The sequence below is a fragment of the Triturus cristatus genome, chromosome 2_2, assembly GCF_964204655.1.
Source record: "Triturus cristatus chromosome 2_2, aTriCri1.1, whole genome shotgun sequence".
NCBI classification, from domain to species: Eukaryota; Metazoa; Chordata; class Amphibia; order Caudata; family Salamandridae; genus Triturus; species Triturus cristatus.
In genome coordinates, this window is record NC_140582.1 from 182,551,769 (window position 1) to 182,576,870 (window position 25,102).

At 44.5% G+C, this 25,102-nt stretch overlaps 1 protein-coding gene across 2 annotated transcripts in view; it reads left to right on the forward strand.

Moving 5' to 3' along the window:
* BMPR1B (bone morphogenetic protein receptor type 1B) overlaps positions 1 to 25,102 on the forward strand; it is a 308,301-nt gene that overhangs the window by 211,244 nt on the left and 71,955 nt on the right. For both annotated transcript variants that reach the window (XM_085641155.1, XM_085641154.1), the window contains exons 2-4: positions 9,680 to 9,839; positions 13,404 to 13,506; positions 16,648 to 16,750. In XM_085641155.1, the coding sequence (XP_085497281.1) occupies positions 9,680 to 9,839; positions 13,404 to 13,506; positions 16,648 to 16,750 (366 nt within the window). The remainder of the gene's footprint in view (positions 1 to 9,679; positions 9,840 to 13,403; positions 13,507 to 16,647; positions 16,751 to 25,102) is intronic.

Sequence of the window (25,102 nt, forward strand, 5' to 3'; positions counted from 1 at the left end):
GAAGATGATGATTTCAGCACCACAACCCCTTTTTTGATACCATTTGCAGGGGGAAAAAAACAACGCTTTTACTGCAGCACTCTTTCCTAATTTTTCCAAAATAAATCAACATATACGTGTATTTTGGCTAATTTCTGGGTCCCCCCTCAGGGGAATACACAAATCCTGGGTACCTGTAAAATCCCTATGATGGAAGAAAAGGGCGCACGTTTGGTGTGAATACCTTATGTGGTCAAAAAGTTACAGGGGCCTAAGCGCAATCTACCCCCAATAACTAAAAAAAAAAAAAAAAGGCTTAGCACGGGGGGGGGGGGGGGGGTGGGATAGGCCTAGCAGCGAAAGGGTTAATTTGGTTTGATTTGCAGCAGGTATTTTTATTGCTTTTTTCAGAGCTTGAGTGCAAGTGCCAAATGTACTGTGTTTGCCAATGCTTATTGAACGGACTACCTAGCTTTAAAACACCCTTGGAAAAAATATCTAACGTTGCAAATTTATGCTTGTTGAACTAGAGCGATGTTGGCTGAAGTAAAGCATTGACATGATTGTGGTTTATTACCTCACTTTCCCAATCCCCCCTTTCATTTTCTCCTAGACTTGCTCTGGTTTTGTGGCATATCCCATTTTAAAGCAGTCATTCATTGCTAGAGTTCCCTTTCAGACAGTCTGCGCAGACAGCTCTGTGCCAGAGCTGCAGGTGTAAACACTCAAACCACAGACCCAAAGATGCTGTACTCTTTGCTTTCCTCCAGTAGTCGAGTGGCTCCTCTCCTCGCTTTTTCGTTCAAAGTCTCAGAATAGTTTCCAGGGCGAGCTATGAATTGAAACATAGTTCCCTGCTGTTTAGCTAAATTACAGAAGATGTCAGAGGATATGTTAACCTCCAAGGGAAAGCATTAACATTCTTGTATGACCTCCTGGAACCTTTTTGGAATGTTTTGAGGTGGGTTTGTGGTAGTGGGAAGGTGAAACCTACTGCAACTAACCGGAGACTTCTTTGGCCATTCCAAGTGACACATAAGTAGGTTACTGGCACCAGCTCACGCCTTCACTTGAGAAGCTATGCTGTTTGGCCTTCACACATCTTATATGTTTAACGTTCTCGATGCAACACGTTTTCTGGGGGCTGTGCTTTCTAATCCAGACTAATGTGCAGTTCAGTGAACCCTCCTATATTACCTGGCTATATTTTACTTTTTGTTGTCATTGGTTTCAAGGAAATTAACCACATCTGTGGATCATATCTTTAGTGTCATAGTGTAGGTGTATTTGTCTTTCTATAACCGAATAGCTGACTTCTCAAGCGACTGCCTGGAGGGATGATCTTCCATTGCTTATGATAGGTTATTCAGGTACTTTCAATAGAGAACATTCCATCAACTTCCTCTGCTAGTTCCTGTGGGCGCCTTTCTTGTATTGAGGACATTGAGAGGAAGGTCAAGGTCATGTATTTGGTCCTTTGTACTTTAACCTGGGCTCTTGAGTACAGATGGGCCTCTCTGCAACAGCTTGAATGATGCAGAAGGACAACAGTGCTCAGTAAAATGAGTTCTTCTTTGCAATGGAGTCATGCACCCCCTAAGTATATCTGAACGAGTTGAAATTTAAAGGGTTCAAGTATTTTGATGTCGGAGGATCTTCATTAATTGTAAAACAGACAGAGGCACTTTACCTTTTTTCCTGATTTTTCCCTCCGCTCCCTTTCCCCTTTTTGAGGTTTTCATAAAATGCAGTGAACTGACATATGTACAGACAGTAGATTGAGTGAACCCATTGGTACATGTTCGAGGTAAGAAACAAGGAGACCCTAAGAGTCAGACGGGACCGAGGGTAGGTACATATTTATAAGGAACAGTGGTCCCATTCAAACAGAGTAAAGTAAAATAACACAATTAGTCCAATGAAAAATTGCGTTTATGTATAAAGACAATGCAAAAATATTAATCAATACAATTTAATAGTAAACAAAGGAATAACGTAACAAGTGAGTGAGTTTGTTGCTGTGGCAGGGTAAAAGGGAAATCAGCCGATTTCCGGAACCCAGGCAAGTGATTAAAAGGTGACTTTTTAGTGCATGAAAATAGGCAGTAACAAAAAGTCAGTAAAGCATTTCATACTCCAACATTTAAATAATAAATATAAAGGAGTTTAGAAATGTTTGTCGACGACGTTTCAATCCCTGTAGGGATAGTGGGATCTCTTCAGGACAGGTAGATGACAGGATTACCTGGGAAGTGGCCTGGGGAGGGGGGGGGGGGGGGGAAGAAACGTAGGAGAGAAGGGGAAGAGTTAATCGTAAAACATAGGTGGATAAGGGAGATAAAAGGTAGGATTAACGTGCTCAGTTGAGGATGCGAGGAGGGGAAAGGGGGGGTTGGGGGTTCTGTGGGGGATTGGTTGAAAAGGTAGTGAGTAAGGAGAGTCAGCCCTATGGTAAATGGGGAGCAGAGAAGTAAGGAGTCTAAGGAGAGGGTAATTGAGAAGGTACAGAGAGGATAGAATGCGGCATCCCAGCAATTGCCAATTAGAAGGGGGAGTACCTAGGCGGTGAATGGGGGTAAAGGGGAGTGGATAAGGCGACAGAGTAATATGTGAGAACGGACTTACAAAAACAATAGTCGGAATAACCAAACATCAATTGAATCCGGCGAAGGCCACGAAATTAATGGGAATGCCCGAGGTGCGGGTGCGTCCGGCGGGTCGTCGGTCCGGGATCAGAGCCTCGTGTGAGGTTATACGAAGGGTTCTGAAGTCCCGGGCAGTGCGGGAGTCCAAAAGTGGGGTTACGCGTGTAAATGACGCGGAGTTCCTGCTGGAAAGATGAGGCTGAAGTGAGTATGGAGGTCGATGTGGGGGCATCAGGCATGATGCAGCGAGCGCGGAGAAGGCTTAACGGTTAGTGGGAGAGGAGATCCAGGATGCGAGGTCTCCGAGTGCCGTTGGTTATCCAAGATGTGTGGAGGCTCGTGGAGTACGAGCGAGTGAGAGGGCCCAAGGGGGACGGGAGTAGAAATAAGAACGCCCATTAGTGGCGAGTGAAGAGGGACAAGCATCATAGGCGAAGGAGGCGGCCATGATGGAACGGTCGAAAATAACTAAGGAAGGCCAATAGTGGTGCTAATTGCGGGGAAAGGGGAGGAAGGATGAATGTGGAAGGAGGGGTCAGGGGGTATGGAGGATAGTGGCGGCCATGATAGAGAGGTAGAGAGAATGAATGGGAAATGGAGAAGGGAGAGGAAAGGGGAAAGAGTCAGGAATGGTGCTTATCGCTGGGAAAGGTGAGAAAAATAGAGAGAGCAGTAAGTGGGTGGACGGAGGATCCATGCAGGGGAAATGGTGGGAAAAGATTAACCATGTAGGGCAAGAGGGAGTGATAATAATAATAGTAGCCATAAGGAAAGGCAATAATAAAAAATTATTTAAAAAAATAATTACAAGGGAAGGAAGGAGGGATAAGGGAAGGACATAGAGGAAAACGAGTAGGGTACAGGGGGATGGGAGGGCGAGGAGAAGATGGAAACAAGCTCATTTTAGAAAGCATACAATGAAAAGGGTTAAAGTAGGTTAGACCAGTCCTCAAGTCGGTTAAGTCCTGTGTGGAGGCTGTCAGAGCGGATTATCCATTTGAGTTCCTCCTTGTTGAGAACAGCAGCAATGTTCATGCTCCTTGGAGATTGTACGATCGCATTGATAACCTGCCATTTTATGTCATCCTCCGTGTGATTAAGTTGTGTGAAATGTTCAACAAGAGGCGCATTAGCAGTTTTACAGCAGATCCGGCTTCTATGTTGGCAAATCCGGATTCTAATCTTCTGTGTTGTTTGCCCCACATAGATCAGGTTACATGGACAAGTTATGGCATATATAACATTATTAGTGTTGCAATTAGAGAAATTACTTAGGGTGATGTTAATGTTACCATGCACAAATATTTTGGTGTCCGATGTGAACCTACATACACTGCAACCCGTACATTTGAAATGGCCCACCAGGGGGGATAGATTGCAGAAAGTTCTGAGGGTGGAGTCCCTTTTTATATCAGGGAGAGTGGCCCTAACTAAATGGTCTTTAATACTCTTGTTTTTTCTGAAAGCAAAGAGGGGGCGTTCTATTTTGAGATTGCCAGCATTTAATGTAGGCCAGTGTCTGTTTATACATTTTTTCACTGTGTTGGAAATTGGTGAAAATGTAGTGACGCACACAAGTTTGTCGTTATTTTTCTTTTCTTTGGGGGTTAGTAGAGTCTCCCTAGGGCAGTACCAAGCTCTTTTTAGTGATCTCTTCACTAATTTACATGGATAGCCTCTACTGATCAATTTCTTAAGTAGCAGGTTAGCTTCAGAAAAATAGTCTTGTTTGAAGAAGCAGTTGCGCCGTATGCGAAGAAACTGTGAATAAGGAAGCGAGTCACGGAGGGCTCTGGGGTGATGGCTACTGTATGACAATAGTGTTTTTTTTCGGTGGGTTTGCGGTAAAGAGTGGTGTAAAGACCCCCATTGAGAGCAATGATGGACAGGTCCAATAATGCTATCTGTTCTTTGCTGCTGTTGACAGTAAACTTCAGACCATTGCTGTGAAGATTGAGCCAGTTGTGGAATTGAGAGAGGTGGTCTGTTGTGCTCTCCCAGATGAGAAAAATGTCATCCAAGTAGCGCTTCCATTCTAAAATGTGGGACCTGAAGGGGTTGTGGGGGGGATAGTATTCTGTTTGTCTCTAGCCAATCCATATAGAGTATCGCAAAATTAGGAGCGAAAACTGCTCCCATGCTGGTACCTTTCACTTGTTGATAAAAGGTTCCATCAAAAAGGAAGAAATTCTTAGTGAGACAGATCTTGAGGAGGTGAGTAATCAAAGAAGTAGGGACGGAATGAGGTTGTGGTCTAGTGTTGAGGGTAGATCTAATGACGTCAATCCCTTCTTCATGGGGAATGTTAGTGTAAAGCGCTTCAACATCGAGGGTGCAAAGAAGGCTACTGAGGGGATTGAAAGGGAGTTCCTCTATAAGGTTGACCATAGCCATAGCGTCCTTAATTTAGCATTGCGTGGTCGGGACAAAATCTCTGATGAAGTGGTCAATGTACCTTCCCAGTGGTTCTAAAATTGAGCCACAACTGGAGGCAATGGGGCGTCCCGGTGGGGGTGGTAGAGTTCTTATGTATCTTGGGTAAGGTATAAATCACCGGTGTTCGGGGGAATTTGGTATTAAGAAACTGGAATTCATTTTTAGTCAGAAAGCCTTGTGCCAGGCCTTCTTCAGTGATATCCAGAATAAGCTTTTGGATCTCCTTGGCGGGATCAGTAGGTAGTCTTAAGTAGTGGTCTGTTCTGGCTACTTCCCAGGTAATCCTGTCATCTACCTGTCCTGAAGAGATCCCACTATCCCTACAGAATAGAAACGTCGTCGACAATCATTTCTAAACTCCTTTATATTTATTATTTAAATGTTGGAGTATGAAATGCTTTACTGACTTTTTGTTACTGCTTATTTTCATGCACTAAAAAGTCAACTCTTAATCACTTGCCTGGGTTCCGGAAATCGGCTGATTTCCCTTTTACCCTGCCACAGCAACAAACTCACACACTTGTTTCGTTATTCCTTTGTTTACTATTATATTGTCTTTATACATAAACCCAATTTTTCATTGGACTAATTGCGTTATTTTACTTTACTCTGTTTGAATGGGACCACTGTTCCTTATAAATATGTACCCATTGGCACATAAACAAAACGGGGGCACGGGTTATCAGATCATGCAGTTAGTGTGATAGAGAAATGGACTCCTAGACAATGTTGTTCACTGTAACTTTTGCCACAGAAAATCTGGGCCTAGCAATGATGCATTGAAGTGCTACACTCACAAATCCAGTGGCGGCCTGTACTATTAGCAGGGAGGGGGCGACTGGGGCACAAACGCATACCTACACACTCACTCACAGTCCTGCATTTGCACACATCATTCACAATACTCACTCCCATATATTCATGCACACACCAAAATATAATCATACTTTATTGTGCAACTCTGCATCCGTGATCACACAAGGGTTGAGACTGGTGCCTCCCCTCATTGGCTGATCTAAGGTCAGCCAATGTGGAAAGGCAGCAGTCACAAGTCTCGGAGGTCCCTGGTGGGTTGGGACTGCTGCTTTCCCACATTGGCTGACCTTAGACTAACCAATGAGGGAAGGCAGTAGCCCCTCACTCATCAGAGTTGGATGGGGTCAGTGAAACTGCTGACCACACCGCACTCTGTGACGATGTGTCAGTGATTGACACATCTCTGTGCACTTCAGTGATTAGAAATGAAGCGCCTAGGTCCAAGGCAATCGGTGACGCTTTCTTCATCAGAAGGGGGAGTTCCTCGATGTGCTTTGCCAGGCTGAAGATGTCACACGCACAGAAGCTGTGACTTCTTCCGCCGCAGCTAGGAGCCTGCGCATTTAGCACATGCCTAACTCCTGGCTGCCTGATCTGAAAATAAGTAATGTCTGTCACATTTACCTTTGATCAGTCTGACAGACATTTTTTATAAGGGCCAAAAAGTGAGGGGACATTGTCCCTCAACCCATTAGGATGGGTCGTTGCTTGGCAAATCTTTGCCTTAGCATATTCATATGAATGAAAGGACACGTTTTCAAATTTCGGGGCTCTTGAAGCACGTTTTAGGTTTGGCCCAGAGATGGTAGTTTAACCATACTCTTCTTCTTTCTTTTTTTTTTCAAACCATTAATGATAAAATATGTTGACATAGGCATACATGTAGTGGCTTGCTGTCACCTCTCTTCATCCATTTGCTAGTTCAAGTGTCGTTAACATTTTCCTGCCACCCACCACAGTGTGGAGAAGTGGGCCTGCCTACTTTAGCTATTGGTACTCTTCAGTGGTATTGGTGCCATTTTGCTTGCTCATATGTGCACAACTGTCTAAAAGGTCAACTATTTCAGTGGCAATTTTGGTGTGCCAATCTCTGCTTTAATTTCTGCTTTCTTCTAATGATTTTAAATTATTTTAGCCTTGTCATGGTTTTTTTTTTTTTTTTTACAAACCTACACTCACTTCTTTAGATACCATCATAATTTGCTTATTTATTTTGAAGTTATAATTCCTATTGCATATGTTTGCAAAAACAAATAAAAAATTGCATGCTTGACGAGGGCAGACTCATTCACTCTGCTGATGTTTGTATTTTCAGCATGCAATAGTTATCTTTTGCGGCCACTTCGTAAAGGAAGATGACGTTTTCATTGCGAACTGTTGGCTTAAAGTTCACGGTGTTCCTCCCATGACGAGTTTCAGACATGTGGCCCTTTGGCGTTCGCGTGTTTGTTGACACCGGTTCTAGAGAAGGGACCTAGTATACTGAAACAGTGCTGCAGCGCCTCCTTTCCTGTTGGTTGTCCTTGAGCTTCACCCTCTCTGGTTGAAGACTGCTCGTATTCATTGCCAGGTGGTAGGATGGTGGGTGATGCTGCTAGTGAGAGGAGAGACAAAGCTGGGTACTCCTGACAGAAGCTTCTGGTTGAACACCCCTAGGTGTTGTGACAGCAGGCCCTGCTGTTAGAACCCTACAGTGGCAGTGCTTCTCTTCTTTGGGGCACGGATCCCGTTTGATACATCTTGCACGGGTTCGAACCCACAGCTACTACCACAAATATTAACCCTTTGTGTGCTGGGGTGAGAGTATGCTCCTGTGCCAATGCTCTTTTTTGCAGTGCAATACTTGACAACTTATCGTGCAAGTTAACCTATTTGTTGTCCTCCGGATGGGTGTACTCACTCTGGTGCTCATTTGTAACGGGCACATGTATGTCCTTTGGGCACCTATGGGGTTAAGAGACCGAACATACTGCAGAACTCATTTGTGATGGCTCGGAATAGAATATGCATAAGAGATTTTCATCATTCTATAATGTGCATTGCCCTAAAGTAGCATGTATTCTGAAATGCACGTAGCAAGTCCCCCAGTGTCCTCTGTGTGTAGGAACTCCACCGTGAGTGAAGTAGACAGGCTGCACTATTAGTATGTCTTCAGCTCAGCAGAATTGATAGTTTCTCTTTATAGAGATCCTTTCACAGAGTATAAAACCAGATTAGCGTCTCTGCAGGGCTCGTGCAAAATGCTGACCAGAATTTTGATCATGTGTCTAAGTGGAGCATCACTCCTGTGTACAGATTCAATTGTGAATGGACATCTGTGGACTTGTATTTCCATTTGGTTTGCCATGCGGTATATCACTCCTGAAAACAGTACGCACACGTCTCTTCCCTTGATCTCTGTGTGACACTCCAGGATTTAGCTGAACACCCCCCCCCCCCCTGCGTCTCTTCCACAAATTCTACGCCTTGAGATGCAAAATTGCAACCTCCAAGAGGAAGAATCCTGTCCTCATCCAAAGTAATTCAGTAATATCAGATTATTCTCTTTCCTCCATTGACATGCTGGTGCTTCGTTTGGCACATGAACCTGTCCTTGGATGCAGTCTCCCAGATACACACTTGTACTTTGACAGAGACCTGCCCATTCTATCCCCGGGTTCAGTTCCAGGCTTCCTGGCAGCTTGTTGCTTGTGCAATCAGTCTTTCTCTCTCCACAAAGAATACATTCAGTGGATCCATCCACAGGACTTCCCCCAGGCTCTACTTTGTCCTCTGTACTGGCTTCTTCAGTGGTCCCATTATTTGGAGTATCTTGTTGAAGCCTAAGCTGTGGTAGAACCTTTCACCACAATTGCAAGCGCAACACCCCACTGATTTGGTGAATTCTTTTCAATGGACTCTGTGATCCTGCTACTGGAGGCGGTAAATTTGAGTGCAGGTCATAGAGATTTCTGTTAACATGAAGAATTATAGTTGAGTAAGCAACTAGTTGATGTGCTTGTATGATGGTTACCAGCTACATAAGCTTGTCACATTTCATTCCTGCTTCTAATTTGGGAAATCTCTTTGCTAGTGGTTATTTGCTATTTTCAGTTTTTACAGTTTATAATAACCATGTAGCTATTTTAGCTATTTTTCTCATACTTTAAGCAAAGTGGTTCCCTCTTTATGCACAATTTTGATTATTCCTGCAGGTATGTAAAACACAACCCCCAATTAACCTACCGCATGCTCATCAATATGAAATTGTTGCTTCAATAAAATCCAACCAGACAACACAGTTAAGGGAAGTAAAGAAATCCTGGGCTACATATGAATAGTGACATGATGGAAGGTGCTCTTGCAAATTGCACGTTGCTTCTAAGGGGTAGGCAGCAGGGAAAAGGTGTTTGAGGCGAACTGAAGAGGGATGCAGGTTGGAAATGTCCACCCAGTTCTTTAGATATTAGATGACACAAGCTTCGGACTGTGTGCAAAGGTCACAGAGGAGCAATATTCCCAGAGGTAGGTGAGTGCCACTGGTGTCCAGTCAACTATCTTCAAACTGTCTGAAACGTAGGGCACCTATCCTGTAACACGTTGCAGTTGTGTCTCGCGTTCAAGGACCTTTTCTATTTTGTCTCCAACTCTAACATCTCTTTCTCCCAACATGTAAGACAATTCATCCAGTTGGATGTATTGTCCTGACTTCTTCAGTCCGAACTGTGATATTTAAACATTGCACCCGCACAATATTTGGCACAATAATTTTGAAACTGCCTCGTAGTTTGCCTTAAAAATAACAGTTTGTCATTCTCTCCTAGCCCACTTGCAAGAGAAAATGTACCTCCGGAATGCAGTGCAGAAGAACATAGACAGCAGGAAAGAAGACGGAGAGACTGCGGTGCCCCTCGCTCCTCAACCGACTCTCAACTGTAGCTGTTATCATTCCTGCCCTGAGGGTACAGTCAACAATACCTGCCCGTGAGTACCGCTGCAGTCATCTCCGAGTTACTCAGTGAAGGTCGCTGCCTTTAGACTCCTGGCACAGGTTTGCAGCAGTTTTCATTCCCGCCTGTGACTTTGATATTTTCTTTTTTAAGAGGAGGCATGATGTAGAGCATGCCCGAAGATTTGATCCTCCATTTACTCGATAAGCTTACAACTCTGACTGCTGTATACTTTTTAGGTCTCGCCTGACCCAGCGCATGCGCTGGTCTGGCGAGACTTATTGAGAGGGCTCCAAAAAGTGCTACCAGGCCAGCCTGGAGCTACAGTGCATGTGCGCGGGTGCCGCGCTTTACCGCGATTACTTTCACTTTAGCGGCCGCACGGCCGCTTTGCATAGCCAATAGGTCTCGCTTTTGGGACCTTATAAGTATTTAGTTATGCAACTGTTGCATGGCTAAAAACTTATAAGGTCCCAAAGGCGAGACCTATTGGCTATGCCAATGCTTGTTTTCATTGATGTGGGTAATTCAGTCATGGTAGTCTTTTCTTCCTAGTTTTTGAGCAACGGGTCACTTATTTAGTTTAGTTTGTACAGCTTATATGGTCCGCTTGTAGTGATTTTCCAAATGCCTGGTGTTCAGGGTTGCCCAGCAAGTGTTGTGGTTCATGAAGTGTGTACTGGAAGGGGGTGCTTAGTTGTGGTTAGTGATATGCGTGGAAAAGGTGAATTTGTACACTTTTAAGTTTTGCATAATAGAGTGTCTTCCAGAGCGCAGTCTTGATGTGCTATGATCTGGGTGACCGTACTTTTCAAGCACACACTACCTTTAAGCATCGTTTAGTGCTGGCCTCTCAAAGGGCATCTAGCCAAATTGTGAAGTTTTATGCGTTTTCCTGATGATTTTCAGTGAGGTGGAGTAAGCTATGAATTACAGTTAACTGGAGCTTTCACTGAGGAGGAACTCCTACCTACGGGGAGAAATTGGCTGTTGGTACGTTCAGCAGTGTGTTGAAGATTTATTGGGTTGAGGTGGTGTCATTTGTTTCACTGTGATGCAGGACGGGAGTCGCCATATCCCCCAACCCTTTTCTTCAGGGATTCAATAGACGCGTGAGCGCTGTTATTAGCTGGTGAGGCAAAAGGAAAAGTTTAGGTCTTTCACAAGCATGGACAGAGGCTTGGCATTTCATAGGGAGATCTCTAACCTTGACACATGGAGCTTCTGGCTCTGGAGTGCCACTTGTGAACCTGCCTTAAAGGTACCAAATTCCTTATTGATTTATGTTGAATTTCTTTGAAGTATTACCTCGCTAGACTTCAAAGTTCACAGCCCTGATTTCTGCCTGCGAAAACCTATTGAAAACCATTCGCCTTCTGGCTGCCCTTCCATCCTTTCCTACAAAAAAAGCTCTTGACATTTGTGCCAAGGAATGACTTGCATTGGAAGAGTCTCGAAGGTGTAATTTGCCACAGGATCAAAGCTTTTTACCACAAATGTAATACAATCTTAGAAAATTAGGGATAAGGCAGGAGAACAATAGACCGGCCGCAAGAAAAAGCTTCCTAAGTAAAGACGAATGTGTCTATTGGAAGCAACCTTGTTTAAAAAAAAAAAAATGACTCCCATTCTCTCTCTCTCTCCCTGGAAATCTCATTGAACCTTCACTAAGAAAAACAATTCTGGCCTCCTGTTCTAATTGCACCAGCAAATATCAAGTAAACAATGCACACACAATGGTGGCAGGCTGCACACAAATGTAGAGGCTTTGAAACATGGCAGTCTTAAAGTTTGTGAACTTTCTAAATAGGAATGGGGTATTTCATTAGTTAGTTAACTGTTGTGGTATAGCTGCTTAAATGCCACCCTGAAATAATTCAAGGGCGGGGTGTGAGTGGTTTGGGCCCACGTGCAGTGATTTGATGTTCCTTTTTCAGAAGGAGGATGCGCATGTTTTTAAAACTGTTAGTTTAGAACTACAATGAGCACCTCTACATCTCCATGCTACTCTGTATCTTGTCGCTACCTTGTCGGTTGGTTCCTAGGCTCCCATGCCATTAATAGAGGTGCAAAATACACTTGCAATATAGTTTGATATTCTCAGAAAACACGAGGATTCTGGCAGCTTTTCATTGGGTGGGAATCCTTGGTGTGGTCAAAATGGGGTGACGTAAAAAGGGAAACTGGTTCAGCAGGTGGCTTTTCTACAGTAGCTGTGGAGGTCATGTGAACAAAACTGCAACAGCGTGGCAATGTTCCCTTTTTAAATATTAGGAATGTATTATTGGAAATAAATCTTTTGAACAACCAGGTTGGAGAATCTCCTAATTCTAACCTACATCTTGCACTGCTTCCAAATGTTTTCCCTCCACTCTCTTAGCCTTCTTCCTCTCCATCCTCGTGATGTGGAAATTCCCTCAAATTCACTAGTTTGCATTGCTGGATCCCAGGCACAGCATCCTTGTTTACCACCCCGTCTGTGTCAATATATTGAGTTGCTTCCTAAGGAGAACGTAGAAACATGGTGGCCATTTTTAACCACTGTTACAAAGTGATTGAATTGATATAACCTGGGATTAATACTTTAAAATATCAGAGATTGTTGCAGCCCAAGGGCGTGGCTATCTATGGTGCATCGGTAGTGGGGCTCAGGGGTGTGACTGACGCACTGTACCCCACTCATGACTTTTGCTTGCTACCCTCGGAGCGTCAGGGGGCTTATTTACCTTGCTTGATTTATGGCCTATGATGCTCTTGCTACTTCTATGTTGTCTTTTGTCAAAGTGGCTTTATCTAAATCCATGTCCATACATACATGCACACATTGCTGATGAGCCTTTCAAGGAGTTAATTGATCAATTTAATCCCAGCCCTGTGGCTTTTTATCAGGCGACACCGCCTGTCGGTGTGGGGGGGGGGGGGGGGGGGGGGTTGAAGTGTTGCAAGTAAATATACTGTACCAGAGTTTAGCTCAGAATATCAGGTGCCAACTAGGAACAGCAGTTCAAGCGGTACATTTAATTTGTATTAAACTATTAAAAACACCGATTTGGCCCATAGACTTTGTTGAGCGGGGTAAAATTCATGCAGACATTGTTGAAGTGCAGGCATTGGAAGGCAATGGCAAAGCTTTTAAAATGGTCACTATTTCGACATTATTCATGGTGGACCTTTTAAAAAATGAATAGTATTTTGTTGTATGTAAGGACAGTATTTTATTTGTTTATGACTAAGATTTGTGAAAAATATTGCCCGGGAAGATGCCGATTGCCAAGCTAGTGCAATTCCGTAACCATACCATGGAAAGGAAACTCATTAGCACAAACCTCCAGGTTCATCAGGTTCGGTTTGATGAGATCCCCAAAGATAACACTGATGGTGAGGTAAGTGCCCCTTGTGACTCTGATGAGTAAATGTACAGGCTCCCTTTCTTGAGTTTCGCCATTCATGACCCAAGCGCACATACCTCGGCGGCATCTGTACATGTATGGTTGCATCTACGGTCGGAAGTGTCTGCATATAGATTGACAAAGTGCTTCCACCTGTGCATCCCTTATTCTGCCACCGTGCAATCTAATTTGCCCTTTCCTATCTTCAGCACGACAGGGTACTGTTTCACTAAAATAGAAGAGGAGGAGTCTGGAGCAATTCTGCGCACTTCTGGATGTCTGGGACTAGAAGGATCCGACTTCCAGTGCCGGGTAAGGAGAGTGGCGCCGAACAAAGACCTATCTGTCTGCTCCAAAAGTTTGCATTCAAGGAAAAGTAATCGGTAGCAGTGAGTGCGTCCACCTGTTGGGGCTCTGTTTTTTAATTTGGAAAGGTGATCCTTGGTGATGAGCACAGGGTTGAGAGGGAGAGAGTGTGCTTGTGTTAATAATGATTACTCATTCTGTTATACAGTTATGCACAGTTAATGCTTTTCCTATGCACCTGGATGCCTCAAAATCGAATTCTTTCAACAAAGCAATAGCATTGCTGCTGACGTCTCTTAGATTAAGAGACTGTCCTGGGGCATATCTTTTTATTGCTCAATGGTTGATGGATTGGACTAAGTCTTTACACGTGCATATTCCACATTTAAAAGGCACCAACTGTACGTGCACTAATGTGCACAAAGATTGGAACTCTGTGAATTTAGAAAGTATACACCATATAGCTGCTAGGGGCCCCTTCAAGTGCACCGAATGAATGGCATGGTATGGTGTGGCGTGCAGGTAGGTATGTGATATTTATATGGAACGAATGCAGCGGAGCACTGTACAATGTCAAGAAAATGCTAATGGATTCAAGGTATGGCAAAGGACCTTGATCCATGCACCGCATGATGTTGTTCTCTAGCTTACCTGTTAATGTTCTCTCTTGAGTGATATAAATAGCCTTACTGAATTATAGGCAGACCACATCCTTATTCTCCATCATGTGGTGAGACTATGTTTATTGACTCTAATAACTGTGATGCTTCTTGATGATTTCTGCCATTCTAGTTACCAACTCTTGAGACCATAGGGTCGCCGCAGGGCAGGAAAATCAGCTGTGCCTCAGTACATTAAAGCTTTGAGGCCGTGCTTTGTAGCGCACGTCAGTCCAGGTTGGTTCTGCTCCTGCCCCTCTAGCATCTACAGCGTGCTGCTTGTTCACTGTGGAATAAGGCCAGCCTGTCGGACACCTTAATCCGGCCGAGTAGATGGAGAGTGTTAAAATAAGAGTTAATCTGCGACATGCTATAAAATTGATGGACGGTATGGGAATTTTAGAGCAAGCCCTTGTAAATTCCTTTGTAACTCATGAATGCTTCTCACCTGTTTGATCCAGAGGATGCAGATGTCTCATTTTCAAATTGTGAAACATAGCTGTTGCTCTAATTAGAAGTACTGTGGAAGAAGACCTCTGCAGTGTCCCTGGATGGAGGGACATGGGATATCTAGTGATCATCTAGCGCACTGCCCCATCTCACAAAAGGGGGTGACACCAGAGAACGCCTTCACTGTAGTGAATCAGTTTCTTATCAGTAGAACTCTAATGGAACCTCCCAATTATTGGGAATGACTTGGGCCATTAACAGTAAATTGAGGATGTCGGGGTACAAACCTGCCAAGCCTCTTCATTTGCATCTGGGTGCAGCAGAGTTTAGAAGTACTAATAATTCTTAAGATGGAATTGTCAACCCCTGATCCACTTAGTTTGCTTAATGTGCCTTGTTCTGGCTGGTTGATTGGGACCTCATGTTTGTGGTGGACCATTTAAGTCATTTTGACTCAAAATAAAATAAGATTACCCAAGAAGGGAACTAGCTAGGAGCTATGTCTGCCTTTTTGGCAGCGGTGTGCTCTAAGAGGTAGAAATATTTCCAGGTTCCATAGTTATTTAACATATTAATGAGTGACATGGTTACCAGAGGTTTAAGGCCTTTGTCTACAGTGAAGAGTCACCCTTACACAAGGACTGGAATGCTGTGGGTAGTGGCTGCCTTTCTGACCAGAGAGTCTCGCCCAGTAGCAGATCTCTCTTGGGTACGGTTGAGTCTCCGCCGTGCCAGTGTGAAATCTCCTGGTATACTTTTGTGACAGCGTCTACTCAGTTGAGGCTCATTTCTCAATGACTGCCTTCAATATGAGGTGATTAGGGTGCTGAGCTTTTCTGACAAGACCTAAACACAGCTCTTTAGTTGTTTGGCCATAGAGCTGTCTTTCATTAAATCATTCTGTCTAGCACTCATGCCGCATGTACTGTAAAGAAGCGTGAGCAGAAATACATCCCTCATTGAAAAAAGACCAGAAACCTTATAATCCTAATGGCGATCACATAGGTTGGCATGAAAGATGGAACTGAAGAGTTTGTTTGAAACAAGTCCAATTTCTATGTCTCAATTTCTGGTCCATCTGAAAGTGGCACAAAGTTTTCTCGTGCTGGAACACAAGTTGAGTTACATTACGCGTGCCCTTGCAACTGTCTAATAAAGCAATCCTACTTGCCCGAAAGGCATAGTGGTGGATATTTTAACCACACAATCAAATATAGCAAAAAATACATCATGTGGGGCACCATGCATTATTTAGCTGTTATATATGTAAAACTACAGGAACATTAGAAAATATTTTTACGCGTAGAGGAAAATAAATGCATGCAAAAGGATTCTTTACTGAAGCACCGGAGGCTGAAACAGCAAATGGACACTTGCAGCTGCGCCAGTGAGGGAGAATCTGAGGACCAGCAGCTCTTGGGAGATGCCAGCATGGAAAGCATCAGCAGACTGGATCCGCCCGCCAGTCCTTGCGCGTCGGGTCACTCAGTTTCCGTGTGCTAATATGACAGCCAAAAAGGAGGGGCAACACATCAATTATTACTTGTTGATCAGTAGACCTATCTAACATACAAAGACTAGAATTACTGATTCAGCAAATTATCCATGACTCACTATCCAATTTTTAAAACCTCCGTTATGGTGTCTCCTTTATGAAAGGCATTTCCTAAGATGTTCTCTCTGCCCGCTGGTCGCAGTTTATTTCCGCCATGTTTTCGGAAAAGCACAATGATGCAGATTGTTGTAGCTGGGAGGTGTGAGGAACAGTGCACCTGGAAAAGATGAGTGCAGTTTATATTAACAAAATAATTGGGTTTAAAAAATTCACTTGGGCACGTCAGTAGTAGATTTGTTTTTAGCCTTTGTGTGAATGACAGAGCAGTTTGTTATATTAACAATAAGTGTTTATTTTATGTTGTATATAATCTGCTTGTCAGTTGCATTCTTATTGACAGTAACCTGCTTGATCCCCTCTTTGAAAATTTGCCAGCCATGGGTACCATCGTTACAAGCTGTATTGTGAATGCTTCTATTGCAGGACACCCCGGTCTCCCACCAGAGGAGGTCTATTGAATGCTGCAGAGACAGACACTATTGCAATGATTACCTCAACCCTACGTTGCCCCCACCCAGGCAGACAGGTGAGCAGACGTAGAATGCGACTTTACATAAGAATTGTCAACTGCCATTGAAAAAGCCACTCTTCTTTGCATGCTTACCACCCTGTAAGCTCACCAGTGGCCGAGGAAAGTCTTATTTTTTCCCAGGTCAAAAGCAGGAGTTGCTTCCCACCCTACAGTCGAAAGTCGGCCAGACAATAGCTTGGATAAGTCTCCGGACTTGGAGCTGTATCCTCAGGCGGAGCAATGCTTTGGGATACAGAGTCACTCAATGGTTTTCATTCAGATGTGGGAAGGCGTACAGTAAGACCGAAATATTCCTTGCACAATTATTTCCTCATCTTAGCAGGAGGAAATTGTCCAAGAAATGAGTACCATGAGTGGAATTGGGCCCAACGAACGTGGAAGAAAATCGCTGTACAGCACAATGATTAATCCAGTTTCATAGATGAGTTTGTTACATCTTTAGATTATTTAGCATTTATTTGTGGATACTAATGATTCAGTCTGATTGCCAATACAAATCTAATTTTTGTTCAGGTGTGTATATTTAATATATAGACCATTAAGTCCATCTAGCCCTTCATAAGTATTCAAGTCTTTACACTGATTATCATCCCTCGTATTTCCATTGTAATTCTTTTTAATTAATTCTCTGTCCATTCACTATCCATTTCCGAGTATGTTCGTAGCCTCCGCGTTCTCACATCTCCTCTCCACTAGGCCTGTGCAGTGAACTTAGCTCCGTTCGCAGAGTTTTCTGCGCTCCGCGGAGCTTGGGGAGTGCAGAAAACTCCACGTAGTGCAGAGGAGTTTTGTCTAAGCGGCAGGAAGATCCGCGTGAACAGCAGTTTGTGTTGCACTCCACCACTTGCGGAACTCTGCAGTGTTTTTTGGTCACGCGGAACGCTGCAAACTCTGCCCAAGCCTAATCTACACCCCAAATGCAGACACACTGCTTCTGGCTGAGCCTCGACTGGAGTTGTCTCAACCCCAGTTTGAGTGGGTCTCTGCCAGTGTAAGGTTGTGGTTGGAGCAGTTGCTAAGATGAAAGTGGTGTGGCAAGCATAGTGCCCCACTGCTTCCCAAAAGCAAAAAATAAAGCAACCTCATGCCCCCAAAAGCCAAAAATAAAACAAGGCGCTTAATGCAACATAAACACAAACTAAGTTACTTCATTGACATGCATTACACTAACATTTGAAATAAATACAATAAAATTAAATGTTACTTAACCACAGGCTGCGCGTCCTCCTCTGTGTTCTTCTGCAGTCTGTGGCTCAGAGTCGAATATTTTTCTCCCCCAACCAATCCAGAAGCTGCTCTCATGCTATTAACCAGCATGAGAGAAGCTCCAGTATTAGATGGAGCGGGCTGGTTAGGCACTCCTTTGATGCCCTGGAGGCCTGTGCTTGCTCCCCACACAGCTGTTTAACACAGCTCGGGCTGGAGAGCTTCAAAGTGCTCATTTCAGGCTGGTCGTTGCAAGATAGTCGGCCAAACTGACACATGCACTTCGGAGTGTCTGGCCAGTACTCCAGTCCTCCGTACTGCCAGTCAACCGCAGAAGGCGCGTCTTGCGTTTCACTCTGCTCGGGGGCAGGCTGTGGCTGTGAAATCATTTCATTGCCATTTTATTTTTCACATTTGCTACATGTGACTTGCTGTGGTGGGGGGGTGGGGGGGGGGGGGCTATGCTCCTCCGCCCATATAAAGAAACTGCCAATGGGTCGGAGGCTGTAGCCTCTGTTCTTGACACAATCCTGGCCAGGGCCTTTACCTGAGCCCCCTGCAGCACCTCAATCATTTCCCTTAGTCACCCCATAAGTCTGAAGTCTCTCTGCCAGGATCAGATTGGGCAAAAAATTGTATTTCATGGAGAGTAAAATTCCAGCTCTTCAAATGCTGTGATTCCTTCCAGTTTTCCATTGCTTCTGAGTGGTCCGCTACACAGCCCAGGGATGCCAGCAATGTGGTGAGCGTGATTGTTTGTTTGTTTTTCAAGGTGTCCCCTATTTGATCTCCAGAAGTACAAGTGTTATCATTGGGACACTCGCTGTTTACTTTCATAAGGAACCTGATCTATAGAAATCTCTCTTGCTGTCCTTCCCTGAGAATCTGATTGGACAGATTCCAAAACGGAATCCCACCTTAGATGATGACCAGAAATTTTATAATTGATGTAACACCCACCATTTTCAACACTGCCTTCTTAAGGATTCCTTCAGTTCCCTGCCCCCGACATCTACGCACAAAGCGTGAGATGACCTGGTTGAGGGCATCTCGCGCTTTATCGAAAAATACATAGATCTGTGCTGCGGCGCCCTGGGAGATAAAATGTCGTTGGCCAGTACCAAAGTGTATGGATTATCAACATGTTTTCCTCACTATCCGCATGAGCGCTAGCGAATGGGCTGCGTTTATGAACACCACTTCTCCCCTCCGTGGTTCTAACTCTCCCTTTGACATGCGGTGGAGCTTTGTCTGCCACACGGCTCCATCAATCAGGGTCGAAGAGATCAAACATTGCTCTGCGGCACAAGGGGATTCTGACGCCCTCCTGTGGACAGTACAGGTAATACTCTTCATTTTAGTCTTATTTAAGCCACTCACTGCTCTGTGGAACGCAACATTACGTTTGCCTTCATTTTCCTATTGATCATAAGACGAATTAGCCCTGGTCATCAGTCTACGAGGTAGGTTAATGTTGTAAACTCTTCACTCAGTCACATTTAATTTTGAATAAATATATGAAACTTTAGACATAGGGATTCTTACAGCTATAGAAAAGTTCCTGGATTAATCTCAAAGCTGTTGGAATGTTTCATTTCGGGAAGTCGTAAGAGAGGATTTTACTCTGTTCAGGAAAGGGGGGAAGGAAGGCCATTCCTCTTGGGAAGCAGAGGGTAGCAGAGGTCATCCAGCTGGAGGTCAGAGGTCGCTGGATTACAAATTAACTTGGGCAGTGAGGCGAGCAGCGCCTCTCATGGAAAAATTCTTGCATTTTTGGATCTTTTCGTCTCCCTTCCTTAATCGGATACTATTGAAAATATACTGGCATATACTGAAGTGCCTATCTGCATATTGCATTAAAAATAAATCTTATATTTGGAATGTGTTTTTTTTTTTTTTTTTAAGTGTGTGTTTAGTGCTTGGTTACTCGGGCAAAATATTGCGGATTGGTCTAGCACATGTTTTGCAGCACACTAACTACAGGCTGAGTTAGGCATGCCTTTGCCCTTCTTCTGTGTATGAATAATGGATAAAAAGCACATAATCCCCATGATTAGAATCCCAGGCACAATTCTGTTTCCGCTCTTATCCGTGAAATATGTGGCAGTTTTTGCACATGGGCAAAGCTTGGTTCGCCCCCTTCTTCCTCCCGCACCTGGTCACGGTGTAGGAAGGAAACCAACATGCTTGGCTTCCTAGCCAGTTTATATAGTCCGCTTTTCTTTATTGCTTTGAATAACCTGCTCTTCTCTTTTTTTGGAATGGGTAGTGTAGCTCCCCAGAACCTCCTCTAACCCACCCCTAGCCATGAATCTGTACATTCGGAGATATTCTACCTCAGTGGTGGAATTTTCTGTGTTGGAGCTAAAATTTGCATAGATAAAATTCTGGCTGTACTAATATTGTGAATCAGAATTGCGATGTTTGTCCTTGCAAATGTATTTTTATGCACACCTAAGTTAACAGTATGTGCACAGAAAGTAGTGTGGTGTCCGGTCCAGCATGACAAACATCCTTCGGTAATCTTCTATAGAAACAAAACCCATGTGACAAAACCTGGGGCTTCCTGGTTGCTCTCGACTAGCGCATAGCACCTGCACCAGAAGCAGATACCAACGAGCATAGTGTCGGAATTAATGTTGCGCACATTCTTCCATTGATGTGGCCTTCAGCAGGACCGCGTCATTATGAATTTGGCATTGGGGAAGTAGCTGAAGTGTGGGTTGAGGGCACCTCTGTAGATTAGACCTCAGCTTATTACAAGGGAACATGTCCAGTTCAGTGGCCCCCAGACGCTGAGGGAAAACCTTGCCACACTCTGGACAGGGAGGTACCTCAGTTGAAGTTTGTGGCTTCGCTTAGCATTGGGTGCTACATATATGTTTAGCTGCTCACCAGTGACAATTCATCGAGGACTTGAGAATTGCACAGATATAATTAATGCATAATTTATGCATGCTTAAAATGCAGTGGAGTCAAATGCTGGATGTGCACTTATTGACAATAAGTATTCGTAGAGCATATCAATTGGTGTTTGGCATATGTACATAAAGGGAAAGGTTATTTCTATTAGTGACCTGGCCGGGTGTAAATAATGATGAATCTATTACGAAAAATATATTCATTTATTTTTCTAAAAATTGCTTCCATTGATTAATTCCGCTGCCAGCAATCGTGCCTGTGGGCATCATTTCTATTTGTATCTTGATGTGCATGTCTGAATTGCTGAACCCCCCCCCCCCCCCCCGCTACCCTAAAGCAAGACACCGACAAGATACCACTGTGATATGTAGCATCAGTGAGCACTGCTAATATTACTCACTGAACCTACAAATCGCGTATGCCTTCCAGGACTAATAGAATCTGATTAACACATGTGCTAAGGTATGTGTTCATATTCCCTACTAAGATTTCCCATGGGCGCTGTTCCTTGGCCATTCTTTTCTTGGTATGTTTGTATTGTCCATTGTAAGGATTTTCTGTAGGGCTTGTGATTAGCAAGATTGGGTATAGTGCCTCTCCTCTTGATTCCTGCCTTTAATCCAGGTTACTCTCCAGCTGTGATCTAGAGCTGCTTCTGCAGACCTTTTAATCTTCAAGGCTACTTTCAAATGCATAGTTGGGTACAAGGAAACCTATTAACCTGTGCCCGTTGAATGCCAGTTTCCCACTATTGCAGGCCACGTGACTCACTATCAAGTTGACTCCTTCCCCATCCCACTTTGACCCTTCTTCCGAATCGGGCTCCGTGTTTCCCAAACTGGATCGTCTGCACTTCTGTTTCAGGTCCTGGCTTCTGTTGACGGTGGGCACTTTCAGGGTCTTTTAGGTCATCCTACCTGTTAACAGTGGCCTGCGCTCTTGTGCAGTTGTCTGCTCATGATTCGTCCAGTATAGAACGGAGTTGTGTACCATGAATGGTGGCGTTGATGGCTGCCAGTGAGAGTGTATTTAGACCAACCACAGACGACAAACTGGCGGCTGCTAAGAGGGTGCCTTGGTATCTCTCATTCCATATTTCCCAGGTGGGCTTTTGAGCCTCTAGTCTTAGCAGGTGAAACTCTTGAGCTAATTGTCTGTGACTCGATGCCACAGTTGTGAATACAGGGAGTGTGTGTCAAGAGTTTTTGTTGCTGTGGGAATATCATTTTGAAATGTACATAACTGACAAATATTTGAATGTTTCTCAGCGCTACAGTAATTAAGACAGACTTTTTGGATTGAAATTGACGTAGTGAATAGCTAGTTGTATCTGTATTCTGGAACCCAGTTGAATGTCCGTCTCAAGGTAACATGGACAGAAGGAGGCTGTTGAAGAAGAGTACCACAGATGGTCACGTGGTTGCTAGGAGCATGTTTAGAGTGCAGATAAATACCTGTAGTGTTATGTGTTTTTAATTGGGAGTAAGACTTTGGTGGCAACTATGCAGATGCCAAGATTGTGTGCAGAAGGCTTAGTGGGCACAAGTGTGTGTGAAGGGCACAACTGTGGTAGGGGTGTGCATGGGGTGCAGACAATCTAAGGGTGTGTGCAGGTCAACTCATACCAAGTTTGATTGCCGAGGGCACATAAGTGGCAGACACGACTTGAGCGCACAGGTTGTAAGGGTGTCTGAGTGCTCATGGATGCTTGGATGTGTGTGGAAGACACTGGGCACTCGTGTGTGACGAGCCCAAGTGTGAAATGCGTGTGCAGCGCTCTTGGCTGCGCTGGATTAACATGTGTAATTGATGCTTAGTGAGCACATAGGTGCCAAGAATGTAAGTGGAGCTATTTTGTGTAGGATGCAAAGAATGATGCAATAGGTGATGTTATTGTGTGTGATCTGTGTTCCACTGGGGATGCTGTTTGTGGTGGTTTGTTCACACCTGTGCTCGCTCGATGGGGGAGCAGATAAAGTTGTGTTCGAATGAAAGTCTGTCCTTTACCTCCTTCATAGGTTTGGATTCAGAGCTTAGCTCAGCATCACGAAATAAAACCCACATTGGGAGTTCGGAAACTCGGTGCCATTACTCTTTCCCTCAGAATGTAATGCCACCTCCAGGCCTAAATCTGGAGACTCTGTTTAAGTAGTTGTGAATTCCGCTTTGTGGCACGCTTCTGGTCACCTTGGGGGTTATCTAACGCGCCATTCTTTCACTCAAATACTTTTTAAACAGACAACACATACAGTTGTGGTTGTTTAGAAAACTGGAAAAACATTTATTTATGTCTGCACACATTTACTCGACACTGGCCCGAGGGTAATGGGGCGCGTTGCACAGCTGATGAGGAACCTGTGTATTTAATTCACAGTTTCATAGAAAACACGCCGTGGGCACACTCTCGACGCCGCAGGACTTCTCAGAATGTCTGTGGTCGGGGAAATGTTTGCTAGGGCAGGGAAGCCCCTGGAAACAGAGGACGGGAGGAGGGGGGAGGGGAAGAGGCGAAGGGCGCACAGGAGAGGCACTTTGCATATCCCCCAAGGAGGTCTCCAGACTACTGGCATGTCTCTCATGCCAGGCATGCAGAAAATACCACACTTCAGAGGTAAAATAAACTTGTTGTTTTGTGGCGAGTGAGCTCGTTTTTAAGTAATTGCGTACTGCCCGCGGCACAACAGCGCTGGCCATAATATCCAGCGGCGCGTTTAAATTAACAGCAGCACCAGACACGAACAGATGACGCAAAACTGCATGCGGACTTCTTCACTTGAGATATTCGTTATATCAGCCCCCGAAGTGTTAATTCGTTACACAGTCCGTGACCTCCGACCCTTGTTTGCGAGCGCAAATTGTCAAGTTTAGCATACGGAAATAATATTTATATTTTAATTCTATCGCGCTAACTCCGCATGAAAATGGTGTCAGAACTCCTTGCATATTCTGGGAAAGCGGTATACAATAAACTATCATTATTTTATGTGGGTTACAAGCAACTATGTAAATAAATGATTTCCCTCAAAAAGCCGAGGCAACAAACGTAACCAGTTGAAGCAGTTTCTGATATCGCTTTTTCCAAAGTGCCGAGCAATTTAGTGTGTGCATTCAAATAAGAATCCGCTGCGCTACATCCACTTAAAACAACGGAGCTAGGTTTTTAGAGCGCCCTCCGCTTCATTTTATGCGTTCACTCTTTCCAATGATTTCTTGACAGAGTCTGGCTTTGCAAACTGCTCCAAACCACACTGTTTACACTGCACAGAGTGCCCTCTTTAAAAGACCAGCACCTTTAATTGCCTGTGACAGGTCGCCTGTCGCCTCCTCCTGGTAGCCTGCGCCTCTCGGAGCACTCCCCTGCGGGCTCTCGGTTTCATCCCCGCGCGCTCGGAGTGACAGCCCCGGCCCGGACCGGGATAACGAGCGGCAGTGTTTCCCTGATGGACACGGCCGTGTCACCTTTCAGGGGCCCGCGGGCATTCTTTGAATGTTTACATTATTATGGCTTCAAGGGAGGGGAACAGGAAAACATGCCAGTCTGACCGTCGTGGACAAAAGGTGTATCCTTGGAAATCGCTGATTCAAGATAAAAGGCAGAAAGGGATAACATGGAGGAACCAGTCAGGTGGAGAGGAAGCGGGAAACGGAGTCTTTGTAGGGAAAAAACGCAAGATAGTAAGACGAGTCCCCCGGGAACCTTCTTGTCTAGTTACCATTTAAAATCAGAAACCCAATAGTTCTGTGCCGAGTCCGCGTCGATCAAGATAGGGTTCTCGCAGATTTAGTGTTCCGCATTAGCATGGCGGGTGCCAAGGGCTTTGAGAAAGTCCTGATCTGAATGACGATTGTGTGCTGGGTAACACGCACATGTGTGCTCCTGTTTTGGGCAGTGTGTGTGTTTTGGCTATGCGTGCACCTGTGTATGCACGATAGATAGGTTGGTAGTTTTAGGCTAGGCATGTGGAATTGTAGCATGTGTGTACCATAGTCAGCTCGAATTATGAAAATGTTCTATCCTCTGATCATCTCTTTCCTTTGCATCACCTGCAGAAAAGCACTAGGAAGTTTAAACTAGGCTTTGTGAGGCTGGATCAGAATTCAAAGCTTTAAGCGCTTCAGGAGCTCATATTCCACGGCGAGCATCGCATCCCGCGCTTGGCCTTGTCGCATTAGGCGCCAGATGGATAAGTCAGCATTTTTTCCCCCCATAAAGCCAAA